This window comes from Melitaea cinxia, chromosome 17 (assembly GCF_905220565.1).
Source record: "Melitaea cinxia chromosome 17, ilMelCinx1.1, whole genome shotgun sequence".
Taxonomy (NCBI): domain Eukaryota; kingdom Metazoa; phylum Arthropoda; class Insecta; order Lepidoptera; family Nymphalidae; genus Melitaea; species Melitaea cinxia.
This window is the reverse complement of record NC_059410.1, coordinates 2178060-2202806: the sequence shown is the minus strand read 5'-3', so window position 1 is coordinate 2202806 and position 24747 is coordinate 2178060. Positions and strand designations below refer to the sequence as shown.

Genomic DNA, 24747 nt, shown 5'->3' with positions numbered 1-24747 from the left:
TGATGGACGGCTCCATACCGACTTTGTGCAAGGCGATCACTGCAATCCTATTTTCTTTAACACCCCATTCCATATTGTAATTTGATAATGAACATGAAAAAATATGTGAAGTGGCGCAAAATCGAAATAAGTTTTTAAAATAATATACGTGTTCCAATTTTAAAATAGTTAAAAAGTTGAAAAAAAGATAAGTTTTTATGTAACAGTATTTATGGCCAGACTAGTTATATATGGTCGAGTTGAGTAACCTCCTCTTTTTTTGAAGTCGGTTAAAAAAAATATTGCTTTTTAGTTATTAAAAATGTAATTTTCTCATTTAAAAGTAGCCTAAGTTACTCCTTATTACATCAGCTATCTGCCAGTGAAAGTTCCGTCAAAACCGGTCCAGTAGTTTCACAGATTGCCGTGACAAACAGACAAAAATTGTTATTAAGGTATATGTACCGTGTATAACGAGTTCATTAATATGCATTTAGTAAAAAGCGGTTATTTTAATATTACTAATAGACACTCCCATTTTATTTATTTGTATAGTTAAGAAAATTCGTTCATAAATTCGTAGACTTTTTTTAGTAGTAAAACTGTAAATATTTATCAGTTTTTTTAATCATATAATAAAAAAAGAAAGATAAAAGTCTGTACTATTTATTTTTTATTACAGGCATCGAATAACTACAAAAATTAAATATATTTGCAACAGTGGTTTACGTATATGTCGACACAATAACAATAGTTTATCAATTGAGCTGACTCGGTGTAATAATAATTATCATTGTTTTAAAATTAGTTCATTAGCTGTTGATTGACTATTACAATGTTAAAGTTATAACTTTTATTTAAAATAGTAAATCGAAATTTATGTTTGATTTATTGAAATACTTAACATGCACATGTAGGTGCAATGAAGAGTATAAATACGGCTGTACTCATTGTGCTAGATTATAGGATTAGACGATAGGATCACGGTGTTAAGCGCCATGTAAACTATCACACACACGACACACACACCGCCCCCGCCGGCGAGGGCGAGGTCTCCGCGTTCTGACGGCTCGTACGCGCCTAGGCTCCTAGCTGATCCTCCATAAGCCCTCTCAGCGCCTCCTTCACTCCAATGACGTTCTAAGCCGAGGTGCGATGTCTTTAGGAGAAACCCTTAGGACGAGCGTCTTCCCCGAGCCCTCCTAGAGGACTTCCATTCTTCCTTCGCGGCCGTTGTCTATAATACCCGGCCCCTCTAACCGGTGACGCTGTAAAGCCAGATGGGGCCAACAGCTCATCAATTCGAAAAAAAAAACAAAGTGCTAGATTCATTTGGGCTTCAGCAACACGACAGCGCCGATGTCTGTGAAGACGACGTTATGCTGTCAGTTTAATAAACGAAGCTTTGCAAACTATCATGAGTTTTATTTGTATGATGAGCAACAACCAAAAAACCTTGAGTGACGTCAGCTATGCTGTTGTCACTCAAGGCTTTTTAAAAACACTGAAGCTGTTTTTACTCCATTATTATATATACAAAATATTGTCTAAATAGAACTTCAACTACGATTCTATTTAATGGCACAACAATCATGTTGGTAACAGATTTGATCAACAATTTGATAACTTGTATGTAATAAAAATATACACATTATAATAAAAATGATTATTTACTTATTAATTTAATTACAGGCAATATCATTTTAAAGCTTATTTGAATATTAATTGCTGCATAATTCATAGTAGTTTTATATCATGAGATTCAAAAATATTTTTAAAAATTATTATGCAATTTAAGTTGATCTATTTGCAGAGACAATTTTCTGTTTGCTTCGACAAGATCGTTCTGGTTTTGTACTAAATTTTGTACCAGCTGATTCATATTAGCTAACTGTTTTTCTAGATATAATTTTTGTTTAGTTAAAGCCATCATAATGTGAAGAAAGTAATTCCTATTATCGTCAGCAACGTCTGAGAGAGTTAGTTTTATAAAATCTTTAAGTTCCGTTATACTTTTGGTGTCTATATTACTTGATGTACTTTGTAAGTTGTTATTGAGAAGTTTAATATTTGACAAGTTACTGTTTGACGCTCTTTTATCATCAGAAAAGCCATTTGGTATACAGAGTGGTGAGGGAAAACCAAAATTTTCAACAGTTCTACTATTTAATGGTGTCGACACTTTACTTATATTCTTTTCTGCGTCCAATTGTCGATACCTTATCTCGTGTTTGTCGCTCTTTCTTTCATATTCTGACGATTTGTTTTGTTCATCGTCTATATCGAAATTAGATTTGTCGAGGCCCAACATAACAAGGAAGGAATCGGCTTTGTTATCGGTACCCATTGTCGATACGTCTAGATTGTGCTTTGGAGGAGTGTCGTTAACAAAAAACATATCAGATGTTCGTGTTTTCACTGGTGATTGTACTTTAAGGGGTGAATTTATTTCTACTTCCTCTCTTAGACTTAAATCTGCTGAGACCATTTTTCTTCTGGTCGGCTGAAAAGCTACTTTAGTGATTTCTTCCTCATGGCCCTTTAGTAATTTAAAAGGGCTGGTTAAATCACGCAAATCATATATTAAAACATGGCCATTTTTAGTTCCGAGGGCCACTTGATTTTCAGCATTTATTGCAAGGGACGATAGTGTATATGATGTCCTTACTGTTGAAACGACATTTTGCAATCTTATGTCATAAACTTGTATTATTTTATCATATCCGCTTGATAGCATCACATCCTTATTAATTAGTGAAAAAGAGATATCGCTGACAGGTGATGCGTGAATATTTTCAAAGAAAGCTTTATCTTTATTTGTTGTTATATCTCTCAGAATAACGTGACCTTCATCTGTGGCTAGAGCTAGTAAGGACCTTGATTCATGATGAAATTTCATTGCAGAAATACTATTGGAACATGTGAGTTTAACAGTTAGTACTGGTATATTTGATACAAGGCCATATATTACTGTATCTCCGCTCATCATAGTTGCAGCTAAGCTTGTGTTCTTAGCATTATAACTTAAAAACTGTACACAAGAGGGCTGGGATGGTGTGGGGAATGTTTTTGTTACAGATTTAGTTTTAGTGTCCCAAATTTTAACAACACCACTCTTAGTACCGACAGCAATATTACGGTGTCCGTCTCTATGAAAGCTAGCGGACCAAGTCTCCTTAATCGGAATATGCTGTAAGCTTCTGACATCATGATCGGCTGGACTTAAAATTTCAATTAGACCTATTGAGTTGACCTGAAAATTTAAATATAAAAGTTAAACTATTTTAAAACGACATTTTTAGTGTGCTGCGTCGCTGCGTTTAAACAATGTGTAATTTGGCACGCCTCAAAAGTTAATCGACCTTTGAGCGATTGAAATTTTTATTTTATAAAGAAAGTATTTTGATAAGCATAAATACGTACCTGTAACATGTATTTACTATCATCGCTCCAAGATATATCTCTCATAACACCATCATAACAGCCGTAACTTTTTTTTAAATCCCAACTGATTGTGTCATAAAGTAACAATCGTGAACTAATGGAAGATAAATACATTTTTATCTATACTTAAAAAGCTTGTTTATACTTAGAGAGCGTACACAGAAAATTCTTATATTTATTAATATTTTTTAAATCGGCTTTAATTGGAAACTATGCTGGATACTCGACGAAATCATCACAATAAACTACTGCAAGTAGAATTAACGTTTAATTTTGACATATTGACAATGAAAATTGACGTTTATTTTCTCTTAAGAAGCGTTTCGTTTTTGCAAATAAGTAATAATTTCTATTAACATATAAATACTAAATTTAATTTACATAAGAATTTTATAAGCATTTTTTTATAGTAGCAAATAACTACACTACATATATAAGTGAAAAAATATCTGATTTCCTTCGTTTCATGTTTAAATCTGTTAATCTGTTGACTTGGCTTAACGCTTTACGCTTGTGTCAATTAATCTTTGTGTGACGTGTAAAACAGTAATTGTTGATAACTTTCCGGGTACGTTTTGCAACAAATTATTGTTACTTTACAATTGTTGTAGTATATTTAATGTATTTTGTGTAGTAAATTATTTCATTAATATAAATTCATGAAATCTGATATAAGACATGTTTTTTGTTCTAAATGTTGTGTCCTCTAAAGGTTTACCGGCTGTGTCTCAAAACAAATTAATATATATTTTCAGGTTATTAAGCCCCAAGACTTCTAAAAGTGTAAATAAGAAGCCACCACAATGATCACAGACATCCAGCTGGCGATTTTCTCGAACATTCTAGGAGTTTCCATATTTTTGTTGGTTATCCTCTACCACTATATTAGCGCGAATAGCTCGAAATGAATGGTAAGATTTATACTTGGTTGCATGGAACTGGTAACGTTCAGCTTTTATTTTTGCCAATGTGAAAAGTTTACTCCACGAATGCCCCTTAAACGTAATGAGAAAATCTATAAAACGAGCATAAGACCTGTCGTAATATATGGATCAGAATGTTGGGTAACGAGGGTGACGGATGAAAGAACAGTGCACGCAGCCGAGATGAAAATGCTAAGATGGATGTGTGGAGTGACAAGGAAAGATTGGATTACTACAACTAAATGACCTGTTTTCTAAATAATTTTTACATCAGTCTAATAAATTACATCTGATTCCATTGTCATCAAGCTTTTTTAGTAAAATTTTATGCCTAAGCATTTCAAAAGCTCTGGTATAATCTATAAATATCACCATAATGTGTTTTTTATTTTTTCATCAAGGTGTTTAAATATACTCTCAGTAAATTTCGTCAGTAACTGTTTATATGGTTTACTTATGGCAGTCTACTGCTGGACCTAGGCCTCCCCAAGTTCACGCCAGACATCTCGGTCTTCCGCAATCCTCATCCAGCCTACACTGGCAATCTTACGTAGTTCGTCGGTCCAACGGGCTGGAGGACGCCCTACACTGCGTTTGCCAAGATGCAGTCCAAACCGTCGATGTTTTAGGTGTCTACTCGACATATTTTGTTTTTTTTTTTTTACAAATTTTTTGTTTTGTTACAGGTTCTTCAAAATCTCAAACAAAGAAATGTATATTTACAGCAAGAAACTACAATATATTTTAAGATGTAAATAAATGAAGCTTTTATCCTATTTATATTTGTCTTTTTTTGTGAGGATAGGATGATAATTTAACATAATTCTTTTGAAATACCAAATTGCCATTCTGTGCTTGAGGAATGTAATGCTACAATAATAAATGGTATAAATATATGGTTTTATTTATTTTAACTAGGCAACATAATACTGGATTTTTAGTGTAACAATATTGGCCGTGTTCCACTAAGCGTCCGCAACGCCCGCGGCGCCTATTGTATCGTTTCACTTTTACCTGAGGCCCGCGGTCGCTCGACGTCATAGATAACGTCACTGTTCGCGACCACATCGCCCACATTCTTCTTCTTCTTCTTCTTTAAAGACTATGGCTCCATCAGCTTTTCGCCAATGATTTTGCCAATGACAAGTATCTACTGAATGTGTATAAGTCCGGAGACGGTCTGTTTTTGACAGTACAATAGTGGGATAAGCCGCTTAAACTATAGTTTTTTTTTTTTTTTTTTTTTTTTTTTTATATGGACTGCACGTTAGTGCATTGCCAATGACGAGCAGGAATTAAGAAAAATGTTCAAAAATTGTAGATAACGGACAAGAGGAATTTATGAGAGGATTCAGAACAGGATAGGAAGAAATAAAATAATATATTTTATGATGAAAAGGAAAAAATAAAAATAAATAAAAAACATATACAGTATATTAAATGTCTATATTATTAAGAAATATATAATCCAATACAATTTTATATATATCATACTTTCTAGAAGACAATAAACAATTTATAGATGTAGGAAAAGGAATTTTATATTCAATCAGAGACTCTAGGAAACGGGAGCGGTTGAAAAGTGGACAAGAGAATAAAAGATGGTTAATATCCCCCGTTTCATAACCACAAAAACAGGACGGACTGGAAATAATTTTAAATCTAGCCAGATGGTGTGGAGAACAAGTGTGACCAAGCCTTAGTCTCGATATTATGCTACAGCCTTTTCTATTAAAATCCATATTATAAAACCATGGTTTTACCAAAATTTCAGATTGTAAACTATAATAATACGTTCCTTTTTGCCTACTACTACGATCATAGGACTCTTGCCACGACTTATCCATACAAAGTTTGGGCAAAGTTAATAAATCTGGGTAGGAAATTTTATATGGAAAAAGGTCACCACTTATTGTAGCTTCTCTAGCCAGAGTATCTGCTCTAACATTTCCCTCTATTCCACAATGGCTAGGGATCCAAGCAAGCGTTATTAAAATGCCTTTCTCAGTGCACTCCGTTAATAATTGTCTAATGCCAAATATATAAGGATGCTGTTGTTTAATTTTAAAAGGATTCTTGACAAGAGCTTGAATAGAACTTAATGAATCTGTGAAAACTATGGATTTTTTAAGTTTAGCTAACCTTATATATTCTAAAGCTTTTAAAATGCCTAAGCATTCCCCAGAGAATACTGTACATTCAGGAGGGAGTTTGATTTTTTGAACAATATTATATTGAAAGTGAAAAACTCCTACTCCGACATTACTATTGGCAAAATCTTTTGACGCATCTGTGAAAATATAATGATAATCGCTAAATCGTGTTTTAATTATTCTTTTAAATTTTTCATCAGCCCTAAAAGAATTTGTTTTTTCTATGTCAAAGTTTACAACATTAGGAATAGAAATAAGGGCATTGTATGAACAAGAGAAAATTGGTAAATTACAAGAGCTTTGAATTGGAGCGGAAAGAGATTTCAATTTAAAATAACTTGTAACTAAACACGGGTTTGGTTTATTTGTCCAATACGAACTATTAGAAACAAAGTAAGCAAGTTGTTGGAGCTTTGCAATAATTGGATGATCAGTGACTTGAAGGCAGCGAAAAAGGTATTTGTCTGCCAAATATTGACGACGTGAATGCAAAGGAGGGTCACAGCATTCAGCCTGTAAAGCATTAATAGGGCTAGTTTTCATGGCCCCACAGATGATCCTAAGGCATTTACTTTGAATTTTGTCCAATGCTTTAAATCCCGACATTGACCCAGGTTCTAGCAAGAAGGTGCCATATTCTAATATGCTACGTATTAATGCGTTATATATCAATTTTAAGTAAAAAGGATGGGCACCCCACCATACACCTGCAAGACATCTCATAATATTTAAATTTCTCTCACATCTATTTATAATAAAATTAAAGTGAGGAGTTCCTGAAAGCTTTTCGTCTAAAATAATACCTAAAAATTTATGATGGTTTTTTTGCGGTATAATACTGTTGTCATAAGTCACATGAAGTAATGGAGCTCTACGCATTCGATGAAAAAGAACGACGGAGCTTTTTGATGGTGATAAATCGAGACCATGATTATCTAACCACCGTTTAAGATAACACAGAGATTCCGTTAATTTCGAAGACGCATCATCAATATTATTTCCTTTTATGTATAAAAGTAAGTCATCCGCATATTGCAAAACATCAACATTCTTGTCAATTGCTAAATCTAAATCATGGGTATACAAATTGAACAACAAGGGGCTTAAAACTGACCCCTGAGGTAAACCGTTGGTGAGGATTCTTAAATATTTTTGGTTATTGTTGTAAAAAATAATTGATCTATCAGTAAGCATATTTATTATAAATGAAATAATTTTGCTGGGGATTTTAAGACTCAATAATTTTTGTCTTAGTATTGATACAATGACATTATCATAGGCATTCGACAGATCTAGGAAGGCTGAAAGCACAAATTTATTTACAGAAAAAGCTAATCTTATATCCGAAGTATATATACCTATATTGTCGTACGTGCTTTTATTTCGCCGAAAACCAAACTGGGACGAAGAAAGAAGAGAGTTACTTTCTACGAACCACTCAAGGCGATTTTTAACTAAATGTTCAATTATTTTTAAAAGGACTGATGAAAGAGCTATGGGGCGATATGAGGATGGGAGGAGAGGATCCTTGTTTGTTTTTAATATAGGGATAATAAGTTGACATTTCCATTCTGATGGGATATTGCCAGACTGAAAAATAATGTTTATTATTTTTAGGTATATTGTCAAACTATTGTCATTAAGATGGGAAATAAATGAGTAATATATACCATCAGGTCCAGGGGCAGAGTCTGAGACATAAGATAATACATTTTTTAATTCCGTTTTGCTAAAGGAAGAATTTAATCCTGGAGATTCGTCGTGTTCGTCTGCTATGCTATTTTTGTCTAATAGGTTAATATTTATGTTAACTGTTGGAGGAGCAAGTTTATCAAGAAAATCATTTGCTATACTACTGGGGAGTGATACAGAATGGGTTGTATTATATGCTGACTTGAATCTTCTTATCTTTTTCCATACATCTGATGGAGGAGTATGAGGAGATAAGGAGGAGCAGAAATTTCTCCAACCATCACATTTTTTTCTTTTGAAAAGTAATCTAGTACTATTTACAATATTTTTTAATGACAGATAGTTTTCCAAACACATATTGTTATTATATTTTTTTTCAGCCTGTTTTCTTTTTTTTATAGCTTCCGTACAATCTTTATCCCACCAAGGTGGACTAGGAATATGAGAAGGTTCATTTTTCACTGGGAAGATTTCATTAGCACTTTCAATCAAGACATCCGTGAAAACAGGAGCATCAATAAGTGCATCATTAGACAATAATTGTAGCAATTTTGTATCTACTTTATTACTAAATTGCTCCCATGTTTCTGATGTAACATTATTAAGATTATATCTAGGGAGCAGTTTTATGTTCTGTTTTGGTACATTTACATTATTAAAAGCACAAGAAGTGATTACAGGAAAATGATCACTTCCATAGGTTGAACTTAATACAGAACAAGTTAATTGTGGCACAAACTGTGGTGAACAAATAGTTAGGTCCACCACGCTTTTACCTTCAAAAGGCAGAGTCCGCCTTGTAGGCTCTCCAGAATTTATAATACACAAATTATTTACATCAAGAATATCTAAAAGCTTATTACCATAACTGTTACTAACTGAACTACCCCAGGACTGATGCTGGCAGTTAAAATCCCCTGTTATTATTAATGGCTTTGGAAGTGATACTAAAATATTATTTATTTCGTTTAAAATATTATTAGAAATATGAGAAATATATACAGACACAAAACATATGTTATGTACACTTATAGCTAAAATAGAAAGTTCAGAACTATGTACAGGAATATTAATTAAACTAAAAGGAAGGTTTTTCTCAATGAGAAAGGCTACTCCGCCAAAACCATCTAGTCTATCTTCTCTGATGGTATTGTAATTTCGAAACCTAAGATTATTACTTGGCCTAAGCCAAGTTTCTGAAATACTAAATAAAAAAGGTTTATAATTATTTAATAAATAAATTATGTCGTTTTTTTTATTAATTACACTTCTGGCGTTCCACTGTATTATTATCTGGGAACTGTCCATTTTGAATTATATTTACGATACACTGTATTAAAGGGGCAACGATGGACGGTAAACTTTTGTTGTTTTGTAAATAACTCTGTAATAGTGAAAGCACATCTGAAATTTTGGCAAAATCATTTTTAGAGTTAATAATATCTATTGGAGTTGAATTTTTTTCAAATTCATTGAATGAAAATTCTTTTATCTTATACTATTAAACGAGCAATTCTTGTATATATATATATAATCTGAATCTCGGAAACGGCTCCAACGATTTTCATGAAATTTAGTATGCAGGGAATTTTGGGGGAGATAAATAAATCTAGCTAGGATTCATTTTTAGAAAATGTCGTTTTATCCCTGTTTTTAGGCAATGAAAAAATGGCTACAATATCGTCAGAATAAGAAGGTAAATTTCGCATCTGTCAATAAAGTTGTAGTAGCTCAGGGGAAATCGGCCGATCGCGCTCGGCCGAAAAGATCATGGTTCAAATCCTCAAGTTTTCCAGATCCGATTATCGTTTTTTTTTTCTAAAAAAATAAAATCGAAAAATACTATTCATATTTTATCAATATGTAATTCGTATTTAAATATGATTTTCAAAAAACACGATTTATTAAAAATACCGAGCTAAGCTCGGTCACCCAGGTCCTTATATTTTTATGAGCAATTTTATCATAACCTATATTAGGCTTAATAGGATCCCGAGGTCTAGATATAAATGTTTTTTTGTATGATTTATTAGGATTTTGGCTAATATTTACTTCTTTACTAACTTCTGAATAAGATTTGTATGACGTTGGTATCTCTTTATTAGCCTCTGCATATGATACACACTTTTCAGCCATATGTACTTTGATAGATTTTTGCCTATTGAATTCAGGGCACGCTTTACTATTTGCCATATGGTTGCCAGAACATAAACAGCAAAAATAATTATCATCATTGGCATTGCATGATTCTGATGTGTGCTCCTGACCACACTTTAAACACCTAGGCTTAGACCTGCACTGCAATTTTGTGTGTACATAACGACAACATTTGTAGCATTGGATTGTGGGAAAGATGTAAAGCTCGACTGGAAGAGAATTGTAACATATAAAAATTCTTTTTGGGAGGACCCTGCCATCAAAATAAATTACTACTGATTGTGTGGGCTTCCACACAGTAGCGCCTTCAACAACAGTTTTGTAATTTAAACGTCTAACCTTTACAACTTTACCACAACCAATAGGTGTAGAAATATTTTTTATAATTTCTTCTGGGGACCATTCTATTGGCACACCCCTAACGATACCGATTCTAATAACATTAAAAGATGGTATAAAAGCGTGATAACTATTTTCAAGAAGCAGGCTATTATTTAAAAAAGAATTCGCATCTTTAAAATTATTAAATGCTACAGAAATTCGGTTTCGTCCTATCTTTTTCAAGCTGCCGTTAATAATATTATATATTTTATTTTTCATAAGGAAATCTCCGAATGTGATTGGGTGTAAAATCGTTCCATCGTTATCACCTTTTGTAATTTTTTGAACATGAATTAAATATGGAGACACGTCATTTTCATTATAAATATTTCTGCCTATGGGATTTTTAGAGACAGTGTTATCAGATTGGAGCTGTGATTGTGGTACCGAAACGGGGACATTTTTATTAATTTCATTTTTATTCGTCTCATCTGATTTCTCAGACTCCGAACAATGACAACCAACTTTTTGGTTTCCCGCGTTTTTTCTAACTTTTTTATTACATTGTTTGCAAATTTTATGAAGACGAGATCTCTTAAGTGGCTTTTTAGTCATAGAATGATCAGTTTCAATACTCGATTCATCGTAATCAATGGTAATAAAATTGCTAGGTTGCGGAATATATTGTGCATTAAAATCATTCCCGCCACCCGGGTCCGGAGGTTCGTTCATTCTATAAATATTTACATAGACTTACCAAAAATAGAAGAAAAACAAACTAAATACAAAACTTAAACTAAATAACTAAATATATACACTTTACACCTGATCTGAACTATATTTAAAATAATTTTAGCAGTAGCAAGAAAAAACACAACCGCGCGCGTTTAAGTTTCCCGCTCGTTTTCTAAACTATAGTTAGTTGAAAATATTTGACATGACATCGCCCACAAAATAAAGGTGGTTCAAAGTTGGCTTTCATCAAAACGGCGGAAATTTAAAAAAAAAAAAAATAACTGTCAATGTCAAGTTGTGAATTTTGTCTCACATTCGATTCTGCAAAATCGCAACGATAAATTCTCCGGAATCACGGTCGTCGACCGAGCCCGGAATCCATGTTGAATTAAGTTTTACTCCAATCCATACAAAATATTCACTCACAACCCCCACAGTTGCATATTTTCACCATGCGGAGATATTGCGAACGTATTGCGAGCACACAGCTGAAACCAGAATTGTACGATTCATACGCAGTGATCCCAAATATACGATAATTGTCTACATGTACCTAGCCTACGTACTATATACAATCCGTACTCTAGGATCGTAGATCCTACGCGATTTGTACGATAATTCTGTCTGAAGCAATGACCTTTTTTTTAACCGAATAAAATTTGAAATCAGTTGTTCAGTATTTTTACGATAATTTGAAGCAACGTCGACCTTTTTTTTTGGGCGTCTGAAATTTTATAACAGTTGTTCCATGTAATTTACTTAAAAACTTGAATTAATTTTTTTATTGGGTGTACGATAATTATTCCGAAAGTACGATAATTTCACGGCACTTTGTCGATCAGACAGGTAAAAATTTTTGGTAACACCGGAAGTTATATTCAACATGGAATGTGCATTGTCAATTTGACACCAATATCTTATTAAACCAATAATAAACCTGTGTGTAAATTGTAAAGCTAAAGTCTATTACATCAATCACTTGGTCCGAGAGAGATAGCGCTTCGAGAGCCCTGTGTTCCCAGGAGTATCGTTCCCGAATTTAGGAGGCATGGTAGAAAAATAATAATTTGTCATGTCTTATTAAAAAAACATTAATTGTCGTTCTGACATATTTATATTATTATAGTTAGAACTAGCGACCCGCTCCGGCTTCGCACGGGTATAAAATATAATTATAGCCTATGTCATTCACTGAAAAAATGATTAAAATCGATCCAGTAGTTCTGATTTATTCATTACTGCCCGTGACCCGCAAGCGTTAACTTAGAGTAAAAGCCGGCCGGAACCGCCGCAAACGCTACGTACCGCGATTTTTAAATCTGTAATATCTTCGAAAATATTCATTTAAATCATATGCTGTAAAGGGCCATATAGATCTATTAAATAAAAAATATATTTAAGGTATTTAATTGGATAAAGATTAATGCTGTATTGGTTAAAATCGCTTCGAAAATTAACCATTATTTGTCGTAAAAAGTAAATGACAAAAAAATGTTATTGTGGGATATCCATAAGAGATAGGTATATACCATCGCGGAGTTTTCTGTAGACCTTTTCAATGTGTACAATACTTAGTACATTATTTTGATAAATCTCGTAGGGTTCAGCCTGCGTTTGCAATTTAAGCGAAAAAAATAATAATTATTTACGACATAACATTAGAAAACTCAAAAATAACAGTATTTCTCCACTATTTAATGGATGTTATTATACATATAAACTTTCCTCTTGAATCAATCTATCTATTAAAAAGAACCGCATCAAAATCCGTTGCGTAGTTTTAAAGATTTAAGCGTACATACATGTGCAGGGACAGAAAAAGAGACTTTGTTTTATACTATGTAGTGATGATGAGAACATTTTTTATCAATAACTAGCTGACCCGGCGAACTTCGTATCGCCTAAAACAAACTTTATCGTATGGTATTAAAGTTCAAATTGACTTTTAAGTATTATCACAAATCTTTTGTATGGGAGTATAGAAAAGTGTTGTTTTTAGACTTTTTCAGGAAATTTAAATTTTTTCTTTTTTTTAGAATTTTTCTCTCCGTAAGAACCATCCTCGTACTTCAAGGAACATTTTTAAAAAAAAATTAGCGAAATCGGTCCAACCGTTCTCGAGTTTTGCGCTTAGCAACACATTTTGCGATTCATTTTTATATATAAGAAGATTTTGACAGTGTATTGTATTTGTAATTTGGCGAAATGATATGTGTCAAACTGACACAACTAAAAGCCACTAAGCAAAGAACTGAACTAAAAAGGAAATATTATTAGTAGAACTAACTTCCCGCCCGGCTTTGCACGGGTATTTAACAAAAATTTCTAATCCCTAATTTTTTTAAAAAACTTCTTTTCTTTCCGTTTCGAAATCGCTTATTTCGCTGTTCATATCGATCTAACTCTGACGGGTGACATCGGGCTCTTATATATTCAGAGAGCTAGGCTCTAGGATATTCGAGAAAGTTTGAGAATATTTTCTTTCTCACACCTAGAATGTTCTCGACATTATCGTCCGCCGTAACAATAGGTTCTGCAGCTGTAGCATACGTAGTAAAGGCGAGAAATTTAAAAACTTAAATTTTAAAATATTTTCAGAACTAATTTGAGTAACTCTAACTTTAATACATAAAATTTAATAACTTTGTTATAGTAACAAAAGTCATTTAAGACTTTATTGAAATTGGAATTTTAAATTTCGCGCCATTACTATACATGCTGCTATTGCTCGCAGCGCCTTTTGAAATACAACCCAAATAATCGTTGTTCTGAATGAAGTTCAAATACTCGACAACAGGAGGCTCAAATACTTGACAACAGATGCGCCACTACACTTAATTTCCAAGTTGAAGAATACAACCGGAAGCAACATATCTAATGGATTCTTTAGGCTTATGACAAGCTCGGCATATGTCTGGAGTTCCGTCTTTTATAATAAGTTTCCGGTAGTTATTCGTCTTAATAATTTCGTCCATAATTGCACTGACAAAAACCTCGGTTTCTCGGAAGAGGTTCCCGTGTTTTAACCAGGTTATAGAGCTAGGCTGGTCTACATGTGGGTGCTCTTCCATACGACCACGCGGTCAACGGTCAACCTGTATATAGAGCTAGGCTGGTCTAAATCTGGGTCTGTCAGAATTTTGTAGAACCGGCCATGTAATTTCTTGCTCTTCCATACGGCCACGCGGTCAACGTTACGCATTACTAGGCTTACGCCATTTCTATTTGCCTAAGGACAGCGGAGTAAAGCCCCTATCAACTGCAACAACGTCCATGTGCATATCGCTCTTGATATTTAAAAAGTACTCTCTGTGATTATACACTTCACGATTGTGGAGATTTTTAGCTTTTAAAAAGCCACGACCTCCACTTTTTCGTGGAATGTATAATCTCATCAGAGACGATCGAGGATGATGTATTCGGTACGCTGTTAACAGTTTACGGACTTGGCGATCAAGAGAATCTATTTCCTTCTCAAAATGCCAAAGGTATAGATGATTAAGGGCTTGGCTAACCTTGTTACCGCCTGAAAAAAAGTTATTGAGAAGTTTCTTCAGCTGGCCAAAGAAGCGTTCCTTTATTAGTTGTTTCATGGTTCCGCCATCAATGCCAGATACTTCTGACATTTCGAGATATTTATAGGTTATTAATATTATTATTAGTATGTAGGTAAGGTCGAAAAATTCATATTTCATCACTATATAATTCGTATTTAAATAAAATTTCCAAAAACCACGATTTACCAAAAAAGCGAGCTAAAAGTTCGGTCATCCAGGTACTTATAATTATAACAGTAAATTAATTCCTATGATTTTATTTTTGTGTTATCCACACATTAGGGAATTCTAAGCATTTTTAAATATTATTTTATTATATTAGAAATTTCGATCTAACGGTGTACCCGTTGCACAAACACCCAGACCACTCATAGAGCACGTATAAGCTGTCGGTCCCGGTTGTTATCATGTACGCCAGATAGCGATCGTTACTCATAGTAGGGAATTATCCACCAACCCGCATTGGAGCAGCGTGGTGGATTAAGCTCTGATCCTTCTCCTACATGGGGAAAGAGGCCTATCCCAGTAGTTGGATATTACAGGCTGAAGCGGGTACATCGGTTAGTCGGAGATGCAGGTTCGATACCCGCTGGAACGGTCGATTTTTGATATGATATAAAAAAAAAACAGTAAATTGGTTGTTTTTAATGGTTTTGTAATTTTTATGAATTTAATTTTTTTCAAAAGGAAGACTAATTTAGCTGCTTTCTCGGAGAATAAGTGCCTAGTCAAATTATAGGTCACAAATCAAAGAAAGAAATTGCATAAAACTATTTTATTTAGTAATTTGTGAACCGGACTGTAAATATCTACCAAAGAAATATTTATAAATTCTCCATAATGTATTTTACTTTAATCCATCCTTTCCTTATAGAATAATTATTATTGTATGAAATCAAATTAATGGTTGTTAATTTGTTATATGTAGTCTGCACGTTGCTATGGACATGCGTCGTCAGTAATACGAGGTCACCCTCTTGAAAGTCAGGCGCTGGTCGACGGGAGTTATTTGTTTTAGTTACAGCATTCAGGCGACGGTGATCGGCACAAAATCGGTAAGTACCATCTTTTTTAGGGACCAACAGTGCTGGTGCGGCCCATGCAGCTTTACACTCCTCTATGATCCCGTCTTCTAACATCTCTTTCAGCTCCGCTTCCATAATTGTCTTCTTCGCTGGCGTAAAACGGTAAGGTGGTACAGCAATGGGTGCGTGATCGCCCGTATCTATCCGGTGTTCGGCAAATGGAGTAGCTTCTCCTCCTGGCCGAAAGGTATCTTCATGTCGCTGCAGCAGCTCTTCTGGACGTTGGCATTGTTCGCAGGTAAGCATGGTTCCTTCGTCTTCCTTCAGTACAATCAAAGAAGCCATAACAGAAGTTCTCGGTATCTCCTCATCCCCCTCATATTCCAGAGGATAAAACTGTTGGTTACCTGAGAAATGCCACGTAGAAGCTGCGAAGTCTATTACCATCAGGGTCTCGTTGTTGTCGGCCTCTGGGAAAATCACGAAATCTGTGGTAACTGTCCTATTAACAGAAATAGTCACATCCACACGGGCTACCAAAACATCCCGTGGGCGTACTATGCCATCAGCCAATTTCACATTTACCTGTCGTGTCATAAACGTTTGCCCCATATCTTTAAGCAATTTATAAAGTTTATGACCAGCTATACAACTTTTAGCAGCGGTATCAATAAGTGCAATGCCTCTCTTACCACTAATAGTTATACTTAACGTGGGCCTCCGACTTGGCATCGAAAGAGAAAGTGGGGCGAGAATAGTGCTTTCCACCTCATCAAAATCGGGGTCAATTATTGTGGAATTTACCTTATCAAAATTGGGGTCAACCATTGTTGCGTTTGCCCCATCAGACGAGTCGTCATAATTAAAATACTCCAAGTCGGAACAGCGGTGATCACTATATACCGTTGCGTCGTAGTAGGCATCACAGTATGTCGAATTAGAAAAATCATCTACGGGTGACAGGTGACTATACTCCTCACTGGATATCGGGCTGTAAGTAAACATGTTAATGTCACTGGAAAATGCTTTAGTAACATTCAGCGGTGTTGATGAATCTTCGATGTCTTCGTCGGCAGCGGCGGCGAAACGAGCGGTACACATCGAGAAATTGCCCGAAGGCTGGGCGGCCACAGCAGGAGTCGGCGGTCGCTGCTCCAACAGCCGTTCGAACATCCGCTCGAACGCTTCGGTTTGCAAGCGCTGCTCTTCATGTTCGTCCACGTTTTCTCCCGCGTCGCCGTACACACTTTGTCGGCGAGATTGTCGCCGTGTTCGCGTCATGATTATTCTTCCGATGTAGCAATGGAGAACACCGTCGGTTCAGGCCCCACGTTGGGCGCCAATTTGTAGTCGATAAAAATCAAACCACAAAAAATGTTTTCAAAATAATGTTTTTTACAGTTTTAATGACAAAGAATAATCATAATAATAATAATTCGACAATCGACAGTTCCTTTCTTTTTAAATATATTTTTTTTAATATTCAAAATTGACAGTTCATAGATAACGAGCCGGTAACCTCCGTGGTCTCTGGCGAGCTTGCGGTGTCACTCGTGTTGCCCGCGTTACATATATTAGTATTATACCTAATTAAATCATATTGTTTGGTAATTGGTAGCCCTAATGAAAGAGACAGAGGGCTCTCGCGAAGCTATTTCTCTCGGACCCCGAATTGGCACTTGGCACTTGGCAAGTTGGCAGCCATAGATTATACACTTATATACTGGTATTGGCAGCCGTTAACAATGTTTATAGTTTTGCACGCCATATCGTATGTTTTTGAAAAATAGATTTTCTCTCACAACTAGTGTTATTTAATTATTGTTATATCGTTTTGTTGAGTTTTGCGGTTTGTTGTTATTTTTGTATTGTTATTTAACTGTTTTGTTTTGAATTGAAAAGTGTTCGGAATAATTATTACACGAAAGTTGACAAAAGTTGACAAAAGTTGACAAAAGTTGACCTGACAAAACTCACCTGTTTTATCAACATGGGTCGGTCCTGTGCCGTACCCAAGTGCAAAACTGGGTACAAATCCGTCAAAGAAAAGTGTTCTGTTTTCACAGTGCCAAAAAACACGGAACTATTTAAAAAATGGCAAGCGGCGATTCCTGGTATTGTTTTGAAGCAGTCACAGTGCGTGTGTGAAAAACACTTTGAACAAAAATATGTCCTAAAGGAATGGGTTGGACGCGATTTGGAAGGTCGGGTTATTGCCAGAGTAAGTATATTTATTTCAAATTTATCTTCAGAAAGTTTTAATTCAGAAAGTAAAAGTACTATGTGCATTCGTTTTTAATTCTTTTTTTCTTCCTATTGGCATTTTTTCTTGCACATATTTTTATCGTACAATCGTAACAATCGTACCCTTGTAATTGTACCTTGCCCATGAGATTGCCGGCATGTGGCATGTAGACTCGACAATAATTGTTTCTATTGCTGTGTCGATTAATGGTCTATTAGCGAAGAGTTTCGACCAACACCTTAAGAAACTCTTGCTTGACTGGTGGATCAAGGGTCAGATTCAAAAGGCAGTGTTGTTTGAAACGGCCCACATTGTGAGGAGGTTCCTCAGCCTGGAACCTTAACTACAGGCGGCCTGGGCCTCAACCTGCCAATGGAGGACTACTATTTTTATATTTAAATATTTTTATTTTTCTTTTTTTATAAATATATTTAAAAATGTAACAATAAGGATACATGTTGAATAAAAGTCATAATAATAATAATTGTTTATTTGTAAGAACATGGTATTGAAGTTGTACATGGTTAACATTAGTATAATCCAAACATATTCTACCTTACGGTGTGCAAATATTAAATATTAATGAGGTTTAATTCAAAAATTTTAACATTATTAACAATAGAATAGATTATTTATCATTGATTTAGTTATACATTATTAATAAAATAAATAAATAAAATAAAAATAAAAAAGCCTTTATTTGACCATGCTATACATGAGAAACTATTATTAATATATTATTATAAATTTTTACTAGTTGCTTATAATTATTTACTTTTACTTATACTAAATTACTTAGGCTAAATAAGGTCCCCAGGTTGGGTAAAGGCCTCCTCCAATTATTAATATATCATATAATTTCTTACTAAAACTATATAAATATTACAATAATTGAAATGTTTCTGATATGTCACGTTAAGTTAATTTTGTATAAGGTCATTAAATTAGTATTCGAAATTCCTTGTAATTAAAAAGTCATTAACATCGCAATACATTTTCTTCAACATCAGATCAAACAATTTTTTCTTAAATTCTTCTTGCACAATTCTAAGATTTTCCCCCCCTTAGGTAAGATTTAGTCAGATTTGCCTCCCCTTATGTGAGATTGACCCTAATAATATTTAAACTTAATTTATTTTTAGTATTTGGGAAAATAATGAGCTGTTCAGATATACTATAGTTAATTTATTTAACTGTACTGTGTGGCTACGGTACTCAAGAATATAGCCACCCCCTCTCTTCCCGTGGGTGTCGTAAGAGGCGACTAAGGGATAACACAGTTTCGCTACCATCCTGGAACTTGAAAGCCGACTGGTGGCGGGATAGCCATCCAACTGCTGGCTTTGAAATACACAGGCCGAAGACGGGCAGCAGCGTCTTCGGTGCGACAAAGCTAATACTGCGGTCACCAACCCTCCTGCCCAGCGTGGTGACTATGGGCAAAACACGTGAGTTCACGTTATTTTTGGCGTAAACTTGTGGAGGCCTATGTCCAGCAGTAGACTGTATAGGCTGTAATGATGATGATGATGAATTTATTTAAGTTAAATTTTAATATTTTAATAGCCATGAAATTTATTTTAGCGGGCAAAATGAACGCTCAAAATATTTTTTTTGATATCTGTAATATTTTATATTTTTTGAAACTGAGGTGAGTTTTTTACTATCCCCTCAGCTTAAATGAGATTTGGTAAGATTTCGTTTAACCCCCCCCCCCAGTCTAAGCTCACATGCAATTAATGCATGTCTTCTTTTAAGGTATCAAGAACGTGTTATAAATCTTGATTGCTATACAGTACATACATTTTTATCTACTACCCACATTGGAGCAGCATGTTGGATTAAGCTCTGATACTTCTCCTATATGGGGAAAGAGGCCTATGCCCAGTAGTGGGATATTACAGGCTGAAGCGATAATACATTTTTTTTATAAAGAGCTTTCAACATTTTTAAATAAATTGATTGAATGCTTGTACACTTATTTCAGGTTCCCTACCTAAATGCAAGACTTGTCGAATCTGCGGTGCCAACAATTTTTGACAATTTCACAACATCGGTGCCTCCTGTCTCAGATAAACCAACAGATGGCGTGTTTGAGGGTTCGAATTCCCTGGAAGACCAATGTAAGTATAAAATATAAGTATCAATAAAATGGTGCGATGTTTTTGCAGAGTCTATGTAGACGATAGTTCAAACAAGTTTTTTCAACTTTTTTGCACAGGCGAAAGCTTCGAGAAACCTCCGCCGGATACTCTTTATGCAGAATGTGCACCGCAAGAAACCATTCAGCACGAGGCCCTCCCAGTGACACCGATCCCTAGGGCTGCGTCAGCTTCTCGAAATCAGGAAGTAGTCGATTCAACATTGATTGTGCGCAGGAAAAATTTCGTTCTATCGAAGATCACGATTAGAGATTCGACAAGCAACGCCGTGACCAGTAAGAACAACCCTATTCTAATACCAACATCGTGGGGTGTTACCGAGTACACAGAAGAGAGAGGCCAAAGAGTTGTCTTTTCGAATATTCTACGTACAAACATACGTACAGCAAGCACGATTATAGATAAGAGTGTCGAGATCGAGCCGGACAAAACACTTCTTTACTGTGTGTATGGGCTCATTATAGATTCAGAGAGATTTCAACTGCCTCCAGTTTTGACGGACACGACTCTGCTGCCCAAAATTTTAGAGACGTTCAGAAGATTGAATGTATGCCAAGGTCTCGGTCTGGTTAATGTCAACCATTTGCCGGTTCACTCTGTTTTCCAAGATTCTGTTCAACGATGGCGTGACAACGATTGCACGATAATTACAAAACTGAAACGATGCGAGCATTGCAAGAAAATGAGACAACGCACTCTCCAGAGAGAATCACGGTGGCACAAAACTAAAAATATTCATCGTATTCTTCACTTGTCAAATCCGATCGACAAGAGGAAGATCATTGCCTTACGGAAAAAATTCTATTGGGAAAAACGCATCAATAATTATTTGAAGCGACGTCTCCAATTGTTGAGCGAATGTTTGAAAGGAAAAGCCAAGGAAATATCGTCCATTAGTGCTGAAGCGTTGGACGAAAAATTTTCACAATTGCAAGTGCCTGCATCACAACAAATTGCTATCAAAGAAATTATCTCAGCTGCCACGAGGAGAGACACGAAAAGTTTCCGTTATTCCGATAACTGGATAAAATTGTGTATTTTGATGCACAAACGGTCTCCAAGTTCTTACGAGTTTCTCCGAAAGAACGGTGTTTTGCCACTGCCCTGTACAAAGACCATCCGCAGCTACTTTTCACTAAAAAATGTTAAATGCGGTTTTGACGAGCAATTTGGTCAATTGTTGAAGAAGCACTTGGGCACGAAAACTGAACAGCAGCGAGATGGCGTGCGTTTATTGGACAAAATAAATGTGCGCCATTTTGGTGATGAAGGACCACAATTCACAAAATTGCGGGTAAGTTTCGCCATCAGTAATTTTGCTTTAGTGCCAAAAAAAAATTCAATCGTCAATCACAGTCCACTGTTGGACATAGGCCTCCACAAGTTCACGCCAAATAAGGCACCACGCTGGGCAGGCGGGATGATGAACACAGGGCTGGCTTTGTCGCACGGAAGACGTTGCTACCCGTCTTCGGCCTGTGTATTTCAAAACCGGCAGTTGGATGGTTATCCCGCCATCGGTCGGCTTATTAAGTTCCTAGGTGGTAGTGGAACTGTGATATCCCTTAGTCGCCTCTTACGACGCCCACGGGAAGAGAGGGGGTGGCTAATATACTTTACTGCCATAACCATACAGCAACGTTTTCTAAGTTTTGACGATTAATTCTTTCTTTCGAAGTTTTCTTAAAATCTCTTACAGTCTACATCAAATTATCGAACAACTCATCTTGTCTCAAATTTTGTTCACGTTAAATTTATTTTAAAAGTAATCGTCAATGTATTTTATAAACAAATACTGCCAATATAAAATATTTAAAATTTAAAACATTAAAAATCATTTTATCTAAACGAAGTATGCATTATTTTTTTCTTTCTCTTTTGCACTTCCTTATTCTCACGGACTCCGCATATGTTTTGAAGAAGGATGAAAGTTATCTGAATAAGGAAAGATCCCAAAATGTTTCTATTAGAATCGTGCTTTTAGCCTCTGAAATTGGTAAAAGTGAAAAAGTTTATAGTAGGATGAAATCCATTGGAAAAGGAAGAGAATACAACGAAAATGAAAGGAAAAATAAATTATGAGCGATCTGAGGTCGGGAAGTGGTAGGGGAGGGGGGGGGGGGATTTCCGGCTAAACTACAAGTCCAATGAAAAAAAGCTCAATGGCAAAGTTGTAGATAGTAAAATATCTACGACTTTTGTGTTTACATTTTTTCACATAACCTCAAGGTTCACGTAAAAAAATTAAAAAAAAAAACTAAGGTTTTGTGGTTTTTTATTTTTATCTTCTACAAGACCTTACCATGCCTTATTAGTACCTTAAATGCATTGTGCATTTAATATAGATCAATATGGCTCTTAACAGCATGTAATTTAAATGAATATTTTCGAAGATATTACAGATTTAAAATGCAAGAACATAACGGTTGCAGCGGTACTGGCCGGCATGACAATTTTTTTCAAATTGTATATTCGTACTTTAGTCGGTATGAAAGATAATTTTTAAACCGCATTTATAGTAACTACATTAGATTGGATAGGATTAGATAAAAACCGTAATTTATCAATTTGAGAGTAAGTAGTCATTGTCTTATGACAAAAAAGCTGTAAACGTTGCGAAAAATGACAATCTGTAGTATGTTTAGTAGTACCATTTCACCCGTGCGAAGCCGGGGCGGGTCGCTAGTATACATTAAAATAAAAAATATAAATATTACATCCAGACTCAGGTGGTAATTGAACCCTCAACCCGCGAAGCAGAAAGTAGTGCCACTACAAACTGCGCCAACGGGTTGGTCAAAATGATTTTAAGTTATCAAAACAAATTAGTACTCAAGAGCAGCGCTAACTGAGGTAGGGCACAGCAGGAATTTCCTGCTCAAAATATGGAGCAGCTCGACTGGGGTAGTACCTCGACCTTACAGAAGATCACAGCAAAATAATACTGTTTTCAAGCAGTATTGTGTTCCTGTTGGTGAGTAAGGTGACCAGAGCTCCTGGGGGGGGGGGATTGGGGATTGGGTCGGCAGCGCGCTTGCGATGCTTCTGGTGTTGTAGGCGTCTATAAGCTACGGTAATCGCTTACCATCAGGTGAGCCGTACGCTTGTTTGCCGACCTAGTGACATAAAAAAAAAGCAAGACTCCCAACTACACGTCACAGAATACATATGATCATAGGAAAGCCTATATGTACTGATTGATTGATTTACTGATTCAGACTGTAATGTTCCACTGCTGGGCAAAGGCCTCTTTTTCTTTAGAAAATGTATATTTTCTTTCACAGGGAAGTAAAAGACAAATTGATAGAGAAAAGTTATCTTTTAACTTTATTAGCCCAAATTTAAATCCAAATTAAATTAAAATGTTTAAGGTTGGAAACGCGTCCATAGGTTATGGTTATGGGTTAACATTAGTGGGACCATACGATTGCTTGCTACACCATAATTATGTATATAAAAAAAATTCACGGTAACAATTTAGTAACAGTGAATGAATTTAAACATTAGTTGACTAGTTTCTAAGTAAATCCATATTGGTAATTATTTATTTATTTGCTTGTTTGTTACCAGGGCGGGATGATAATCCGCAAACGACGCGGGGAACTACCCATACATTCTGTCAAAATACTCCACCGCTGGCTATATGAACATCGGAACAATCCGTACCCCAGCGACGCCGAGAAACTAAAGCTTAGTCAAGAGGCTAATTTGACTTTATTGCAGGTAAATATTTTAGTATATACATACATTATTTTAACATACATTTTATGTAACATATATTAGTTTAACATACATTTTATGTATGTTAAAACTAAAGTAATAACTACGTAATAACTGATAAGTTTGGCGGTGCATATGTCTAACCTACATACACAATAGCTTTCAATATGTAAGCGGTTTTTGCATCACAAAACATTAAAATTTTAATTACATACTTATCTGGTTTTGAAGGTTTTGAAGAGACATCGTCCACGAAAAGACAATAGTTATTCGTCTAACTATAATATTACATTATTGTAATAATTTGATCAAAAATCTCTGATCTCTCGGAGCCAAGCGATCGTCTGCATGCCGTCCTTCACGATTCTGGTTGTAGTCAAACCGAAGACAGTTTGCCAAAAACTCATATCTGCAACGGCTCATTGTAGCTCTAAAAAGTGCCACTCCAGAATGTTTGTCAAAGATTTCCTCGATCATTCACTTTGAAAACGCCTGCTAAATAATAAAGGCCAAATAAGGCTTTTAAATTTAGTCAGTGATACCAGTTTTACAAACGAAAGCGTGCTTGACGATAATCCAATGACTTCTTCACCATCTTCTTCTTGAAACCCTTTTCTTTAATCTCCGTATTTAT

General features: G+C 35.3%; 2 protein-coding genes and 1 long non-coding RNA gene across 4 annotated transcripts; 2 read left to right on the top strand and 1 right to left on the bottom strand.

Moving 5' to 3' along the window:
• Positions 1 to 635: 635 nt before the first annotated feature.
• Positions 636 to 3664, bottom strand: LOC123661483. Its single transcript, XM_045596439.1, has 2 exons — positions 3403 to 3664; positions 636 to 3232 (listed from the first exon to the last, which is right to left on the bottom strand). The coding sequence occupies exons 1-2, from the start codon at positions 3535 to 3537 to the stop codon at positions 1754 to 1756; spliced, it is 1614 nt and encodes a 537-aa protein (XP_045452395.1). The 5' UTR covers positions 3538 to 3664; the 3' UTR covers positions 636 to 1753.
• A 214-nt stretch (positions 3665 to 3878) lies between these two features.
• On the top strand, positions 3879 to 5238 carry LOC123661371 (dolichyl-diphosphooligosaccharide--protein glycosyltransferase subunit 4). 2 transcript variants are annotated; one of them, XM_045596337.1, is made up of 3 exons: positions 3879 to 3991; positions 4179 to 4334; positions 5033 to 5238. In XM_045596337.1, the coding sequence occupies exon 2, from the start codon at positions 4227 to 4229 to the stop codon at positions 4329 to 4331; it is 105 nt and encodes a 34-aa protein (XP_045452293.1). In that variant the 5' UTR covers positions 3879 to 3991; positions 4179 to 4226; the 3' UTR covers positions 4332 to 4334; positions 5033 to 5238. The 2 variants fall into 2 exon arrangements, with proteins under 2 accessions (XP_045452293.1, XP_045452294.1); XM_045596338.1 differs by having other exon boundaries at positions 3951 to 4053.
• Positions 5239 to 7752: 2514 nt separating this feature from the next.
• Positions 7753 to 9432, top strand: LOC123661563. Its single transcript, XR_006744355.1, has 2 exons — positions 7753 to 8493; positions 8572 to 9432. It is a non-coding gene; the product is annotated as an uncharacterized LOC123661563 (long non-coding RNA).
• Positions 9433 to 24747: the final 15315 nt, after the last annotated feature.